This window comes from Seriola lalandi, unplaced genomic scaffold, assembly GCF_002814215.2.
Source record: "Seriola lalandi dorsalis isolate HSWRI2012SDOR001 ecotype SW California unplaced genomic scaffold, Sedor1 jcf7180002054899, whole genome shotgun sequence".
Taxonomy (NCBI): domain Eukaryota; kingdom Metazoa; phylum Chordata; class Actinopteri; order Carangiformes; family Carangidae; genus Seriola; species Seriola lalandi.
Genome location: NW_019525451.1, coordinates 642,956 through 650,732, shown reverse-complemented (window position 1 = coordinate 650,732; position 7,777 = coordinate 642,956). Strand labels below are relative to the sequence as shown.

Sequence of the window (7,777 nt, the reverse complement as noted above, 5' to 3'; positions counted from 1 at the left end):
CGGCTATGTAGCAATAGCAAAACTTACAAAAAGCTAGGTCTCTATTGACGACATGTGGAAGGTGTGTACTGCAGTTTACTAGTATTTGCTATATTTCTATAAATATATTAATGAGCGATACTATATTTCATATGCATGTCATTAGTTTTCAAGTGAATTTTATTTTGCTAAAGAAATAATCCTGCAAGAATACACAGGAAAACTGTTTATCTGCCATGTGCATGTTGTATTCTGCTTTTCACTGATACAGTTTGCAGCAGTTTGACTGAATCGAAACGTAAAACAATGAATTGGGCAAAAAAAATAATCCTTTTTCCAACTGGCTTCATTTCTTTCACTCTCTTCCCAGTAACAGCAGTTTATCTGAAATAATGACTGATATTTCTGATGCTATGCCCGTCTCTGTTTTGTCCCAACCAAGGCTTTACCCCGCTCTGCATCACAGATGAGCCAGAATCTCCTGCCTGCAGGTTCCTGCTTCTATTTATAGACACTGGTTTCTCTACCTCACGCTGCTGACCCCAGACCAGCCCAGAGAGCCGCATCCCAGCTCACCAATCTGGGTTGAGATTAATCTGCCAGCCTTTACGGCGGGATAAAACCTTGTCTCTGACCATGGGATCAGTGATGGAGGGACTCGGCGCGGCGTAGAGAATTAAATCAGCCGTTTCTCGGTTGGTCCTCTGGTTGGTGAGGAAGGCTTCAGGGGGAATGGGAGCAGGGAGCATGTGACCAAGACTCCAGGGGAGTCAGGATGGGAGCGAGGTGGAGGAGGGGCAGACATGTGACCAGGCATGATGAATAGACACTCATATATAACATGAACTTGAATCTTCCTTATGGATTCGTTTCTGCGCGGACATGCGGTATTCCTACTGCAGCAGATAGCATGTACAGGTCCATACGACACACGCCGCACATGTACTGTACACACAGTTCCTTTGCGTGCAGTGGCGTGATGGGGGGGAGCAGTGTGCATGAATGAGCAACACACGGGGGGAAGAGGGCAAAAGGCTTCAGGCCTCTCATGAACCGAGGACGTTAGGTTGTCCTAATGTCGTGCAGTGCCAAGTGTGCGTGTGTGTGTGTGTTCGCGTACGTGAGCACAGTGCAGGCATTGGTGCAGCCATGGTAAGTAGAGCATCACGACCTTCATGAGAAAAGGCTTGACATTGAGCTTCATCACATTTTTATTCAGTGCACAGGCTGTAGATGTAGACAGCAGAGCTTCAGATCAATATCCTGCGCAAGGGTTTACACATGGTGGTTGTCGGTTACAGTGGTTTTTTAAGGAAGTATTCAGGCCCCTGCAGATATAGATTTAAGTAGTGAAGTATCCACACTGGCACTGCAAAGATGGTGAGGGCGGAGCAGCTCGCTCTGAGCTTCAAAACCACTCCTCAGAAAACTATGGGTGACGTCACAGAGGTGTATGGTCAGACCACACCCACCGCTGAGCTTCACAGTGACTCTGTCCAAGCCAAAGTAACTAATACAAACAACCAAAACTCTGGCATAAAACAATGTCTTCATATAGACGCCCATCACTCCTAGTAGAAAATCACTGAGAAATAAGTTTTCAGGGCCTTTAAAGTCACTTTTTCTTTTCTAAACAAATCTAGTGCCACTGCATATATGTTATATATGTTATATATGTTATATATGTTATATATGTTATATATGTTATATATGTTATAAGTTGTGAGGTCTGGTAAATGTTTTCATGTGAGGTCACAAGTTTGAAAATCTGAATCTGTCACATCTAATTCTGCCACCTTGAGCCCGGCAGCCACAGAATACTTTACATCAAGTGACAAAAAATCTCCAGAATACCAAAATCCCCCAGAGGATTACCACCAGTGCTCCACTCCGAAGAACAGCCGTGAACCCTGGGTAGCGCTGGATCTAGAGTCGACAGTCCCACAGGTTGATGTATTATTTGTGGCGGTCGACCTCCCCAAGCCAGATGTACGGTAAGTGCATTTTCATTATTTACAGGGTCACCCAGATGAATTCTGAGCACAGGAACAGTGGTGGGCAAGATAGATAACGAACAAGCCAACAACATGTAAACAGTGAATTTCAGATTGTAACTACCCGCTGCTGCGTTGTTAATGCGTTATGACGGAGGAAACACTTTAAACCAATTTCCCTGCCACCTGATTCCACGCCTCAGGCTGCTACACGTGTGGTCCGTGTCCCGACCACTCTTCCTGATGAGTTTCATGTCCGACATTGTTTAACAGAGCCTGCGGAGGATTGAGTGATTGCACCACACAGGGACCAACAAAGCCACTGTGTCCTCAGGATCACCAGAGAGAACCAACCCTTACCTCAGCTTTTGTAAACACGCATCTGGTGACAGCTGGGTAACCATCAACATCGTGGGAAAGCAACCCAGTAGAACAATGGACCGGCCTGTCACCTACTGAACGATAATCCTACCGACTGTAGCGACGGGATACGCTTCGAATCATCTCATTGGACACAAACTCCAGCTGTACCTTCAGCGTGATTCTGCACACAGCATCCTGATGTGCATTTCAACTGATACAGTCCAAAAATAAACCCAGACAACAGTGAAAGTGACCTGAAATGTGTTCTGTCTGAACATCCTGCTCCAAAAAGGAAAATTACCCGCCCCGACAAGAACGTTGCCGCCATATCTCACGGTTACACCTCTAAAGGTCCTCCACACCTCGCCACGCCGACCTCTGTGTGATAGTAGAGGTGGAGGTGAACGCCACTCAGCCACATTGTTCAAAGCCGCTCTTCAGTACAAGAGTTATTTTTATTTTTCAAAAAATCAGTGAAATATTTCCAACATACTGAGACGCTATACGTCCCCAAATGATGAGGCAATGTCACGTTCACACCCTCCTCCATCATCCGACAGAGACAGATTTACTATACCTCTACTCCTCGTCACATCTCCGCCTCTGCTGCCTCTGTTAGCCACGCTAAGCTAACATCAATCTAGCAGTTCACAGGGCTCAGTGTCACTGCTTTCAGTTTCATCTGGTGAAAAAGAGAGATGGTGTGGAGTTGTAAGTTCAAATGCTTTATCTGAATTAGCGAAGGGGACAAAGGGTGATAAGGTTGCTCTTTATATCGGTTCACTTTTTATTTCTATGTCCGTTCTGGAGGAATTCAGCAGCTAAGGCGCCACGTGTTTATTATATTTCTTCATATGGGTATGGCAGCTTTTGTTTTGAAAACTGCTTTCAAACCAGTGCTTTGGCTTCCAGTGTGGATTGAGGATCAGTTCTGCAAAACCAAAATGCATGGGAATGAAAACAAAAGACATAAGAACGTCAGCAAATGCAACACTACACTTTCCAGCTATGTTTTTCTTTCATGCGTAACCGGTCGCGCAACAACAGAGAGGATGTCTACGACTGCCAACACCAGAGGTTATATTCCATTTTCTTGGCCAGGATAAATCACAGACCTATTGATTCTCACCAGCTCATTTCCAGGAATCGGCGTACATCATCACATCTCTCTCTGGGAAGCGGAGAGGTGACCTCATTCTTACGTTCTTCAGGGATCTCTCCTGAGGCTTTCACAACAGCGGGGATGATGAATGTTTACATTGCTATACATTGAGATGTAGGCCAGGAGGGGTGCACTAAAAATCATGCTGGAGTATATGAGTGGAAGTGCTGTAAGTCTCATTCTCCACAGTCCGCCCAGAGAAAATGTCAACAGCTGGCGTTTCGTGCAAAATCCACGAGACTGGGTTTTTAATGTAAATGTATTTATTCATTGTCTTTATCTGCTTTAGTGGACATGAGAGTGATCCTATAGCGTGGAGATGGATTATCAGAGCTGTACAAGCACTGTGATAGGCTGACCGCTTCTGTTTTCATCCCCACAGATGGGCCATGGTTACCGTGGCGATTGCAGCACATCGGCAGCATCACAGAGAAGACTGTGCCACACCGGGAACATCTCTACATCTTCACTTCTCTCTAACCTTGTCCGACACATGGAGGGAAGAATCCCGCCCGTCCAAAACCCGAGAGGGGAGGTCACGGTTTTTTAAAACGCTGCTTTGTTTTTAAAGTAGAAAGCACAAAAAAAAAGGAAAAGACTAGACAAGAATCTATATATGTGACAAAGTGCTCAAACACAAACAAATCCAGTGTTGCTCGCTTTTGTTCTCCCTGAGAGATCGCCAGGGTCAGTGCAGCGGGTATAAGCTCCTCTCTCGCCCCAGAATGACAGTCCCATCTGTCAGCCAACCTCCGTGGGACCTTTCGCATGCATATCAGCACAACTGGCCCTCCCTGCAGCAGGAGGCAAGCATCCCGCAGCCTATTGACTATACATGCATTCACATTATACAGTTACTAACACAGTAACATGGAGAGGATCATATGAAAGCTTCTTCCAGGTGACAGCTCCTGTTTGACCTCAGTAACACATTAATAGTGCATCTAAATCAGGCTGAAACCTGACCTGAAGCAAATGCATCTTTTTGCACGATGCTACAAACAACAAAACTCAGCAGTGGCTCATTAATCACTGTGTTAATTGCAAATAAAGTCAAAGAACAGACTGAATACTTCCGAGTGCAAAGTTCATTAACCTACCTGATAAATAAATCCTGTGTTATGGTCCACTGAAAGCATGGTGTGTCTCCTTAAGGATGGGGCAGGACGCCCGCTAACTCCCCTTGCGCTTGCGGCAGTGGTAAGACGAGAGGCTAAGGCTCAGGGCCGGAGCCCCAGTCTGAATTCAGAGTGTGTGTCTGGGATTGTGTGTGAAGAGTCAGAGAGAATAGCAGACAAAGACAGAGTCAGCTTAGCTGTTCGTCAAACCCTCTCCCCTCCTCAGCCGCTCTCCTCAGCCGCTCTTCCCATGCTGGAATATGCCAGCAACCTCATTCCGAGCGCACCGCGAACACAACATAAAAACAAAAAGCAGGGAGCTCAGCACAGCTCCAGCTCTGCCTCAGCCTCTGTCTCTCCCTCTGCCTCCAACGGCTTTCATCCAGGGTTGCATCAAATGTTTCTGACAAGCGTCCATCCGCCAATCCCCCCAGAGAGATTAGCGCTCTGACATCACCGATGCTGTGCCATGCACAGTTCTGCTCTGCTGAGCCTGCGAGCTCTGTGGCTCTGTTACCTAAGACAAGCCTCAGGTCGCAGGGAGTCAAACACCATCCTGTGTGAGGGGCTTCACGCAGCCCCCTCTGTGCACCTCACAGCTACATGCACCGTGGTCACTACACACCTCAAGAAGAAGAAGCTAGCAGTGAGCAGGGTTAGTGTTTCATCTGTACGTGCATGTGTCTGCACAGCCTACCTGAGGCAGAGGAGCTGCTCTCTGGCTGTGGTGCATTGTCAGCAGAACTGTGATGAAGACATGGTGTGCTCGAAACAGCTATTTCTGCTGCAGAGTGTCACAATCATGCTGCCTTTGCGTTTTATGTCAGCTGATATGTCTTTAAGCTATCATTAGCCAAGGTGACACTTATTATTAGAGTATTCACAGGTGAAGATCAGACAGTCAACTCACACTGAACAATACACAATCTTATTTTCCTCTCTCTCTCCTCATCAAACTATGTCTCTCACATTCTCCATCCCGCTCTCTACCTACCTCCATGCCCTGTTCAACCTCCTCTCCACTGACACTGCTATAATTAACCATGGAAAGGAAAACAGCCGGTCAGGGCTCCTAGCTGCGGTGGAAAAGGCTTCCTGCCTGCACAGTTGGAGCACCGAGTCGGACGGAGATTTCACACTGATCCCAGAACTCCGGTGGACTTCCTCCGTCTGTCCTCACTGATCTTCTCCAACCCAGCCAATCACCCAGCTCTAAGTGGACAGCCTGGCAGAGAGCCTGCTGTTATGTCAGGGTTGTAATTAGGACCACGTCAAGTCAAATCCAGAACCAGGGACACTTCAGTTCTAGTTAAGATGCGGTTGACCAACACCGAAAAGTATCTCTGTAACCTTCAATGTACAATGGAATATACAGTTCCCACAGAAGAAGCTGTGAGGGACAGGGACAAGTCAAACAAGGGGCCAGTCAAAGTTTATCAAAGGTCAAGATTTTACACTTTTCCAGTGTTTCTCTGGAGTGACAACAAGTAGTAAAGAAACAACTTAAAATACTGTTACCTGTGCATATAAGTCTCAGGACTGATACAAGATTGATATTGTGTGAAATACACTTATTACTTTATATAATATATAGTTATGTAGCTCTCGCCAGGTCAGACTGCTTTACCACAATGATGGGAAACAGGGAGCTTAACTTTGTCGAGGTTTCCGAATCAGCACCTCCAAAAAATGACCAACTAAAACGTCACATATCGTTTGTTCATCTGCACTAAAGCCAAAGTGTAAAAACCCGCACACTGACACGCCTTGTAATTAGTGATCTAGAAGTCCTGAAGGGAAAAGATAAAGTTATAAGAAGTGAAAGATTCCCAGTTTGGCCAGTGGCAGACACTTTGTGCTCAGTCTGGCTCACGTCCCACAGTTGCATAAGCGATATTTTGTCAGAACAGACGACATGACTGCATCAAATGGCTGTGTTGTCTGCTCACACTCAGACCCTGTGAGCTGTTCAAAGCCATTTGAACCGCTGAAAGCTTTAACTCCACTTAATTCCCATTATCTATTACTATTTATTTACCGGGTGTGTTGACAGCCTCGTGTGGCTGCTGGATGCATGGTGACAAGTGTGACCATTGTGATCTAAAAATACACGACATCTGCTCAACAAGCTGGCTAATTAAAGATATAAACCAAATACAGCTGTGCAATATTACTGTAGATTATAGATTATAAAAAAAAAACATGGATTAACAGATAAATGTAATCAGACATTTGCCATCGGAGCGATCGGGGGGGAAACCAGCGTGGTATCTGCTTCTGTGTCTCTACGTTTTGCTCTTGCTGCGTAGCCAACATTAGCATTAACAGCAAACCAGTCAGTGTTTACAATACAGGGCAGACCGGGTGCTACAGGAACTCGGTATCAGGAAGTGATGAGAAGGGCCGACCGGGCCGGGGGCTAGCTGGTTAGCATGCTAACTTGAATAGAAGAAGAGAAGTGATAGAAGAGAGGCAGCTGTGGGTGACTAGACTTGTGAGTAAACAGCTGTTAATGCTAGTGTGTTAGCATCAACAAAACTTACAGGTAGCTCCTTTAAAACTAGACCTGCTTTATAATTTAAAAAAAATACATAAACTGCAAATGTTGTTTTACTCTGAAATGTAGAAGTAGGAAATAACAAGTTAATGTGTTTACTTTCCATCGCTGCACTTCTTCAAACTCTTTACAGACTTGTGTTACTGTTGTGACAGTCAGTGAATTTCTTGTGACCTCCTTCTCATCGTCCTTGCCTTGACCTTTCTTGCTTATTTTTAATACTTTTACCATTGATTTTCTGATTTCATCCTGTGCTCTAAAACTAGTGCATTCGATTGAGTTATCATTGTTATTACTGAGCTGAGCAAATCAATATGACTTCTCTTTTTATTTTGTTTTTGCAGGCTGGATGAAGTTGAATGGGAAATTTACTCACCACCTCTTTATTTTCTTGGGAACTTTGCTCCTGCAAGTGAAAGAACATCAAGAAATCAGTCACCAGGACACAAAGAAAAGGCATGCAGGTGCATTACTGTCAGCACAGTAGCATTTAGGAAACTCAAGTGGCCCCAATGATGCAATGATGCATTCACATACAGTCCTTCCGGTTGTAAATTTCACACTCTCATGCTTGACCTTGGGATCTTGGTAACCTGGTAGAAGG

At 45.3% G+C, this 7,777-nt stretch overlaps 1 protein-coding gene across 4 annotated transcripts in view; it reads right to left on the bottom strand.

Annotated features, from left to right (window-relative positions):
* The window catches only part of LOC111672396 (sodium-driven chloride bicarbonate exchanger-like), a 42,881-nt gene that overhangs the window by 32,263 nt on the left and 2,841 nt on the right, over positions 1 to 7,777 (bottom strand). For 3 of the 4 annotated variants that reach the window (XM_023429801.2, XM_023429800.2, XM_023429803.2), the window contains exon 2: positions 7,550 to 7,579. In XM_023429801.2, the coding sequence (XP_023285569.1) occupies positions 7,550 to 7,579 (30 nt within the window). Of the gene's footprint in view, positions 1 to 4,598; positions 5,029 to 7,549; positions 7,580 to 7,777 lie in introns of those variants that run through there. The other variant, XM_023429802.2, reaches the window with a different exon arrangement.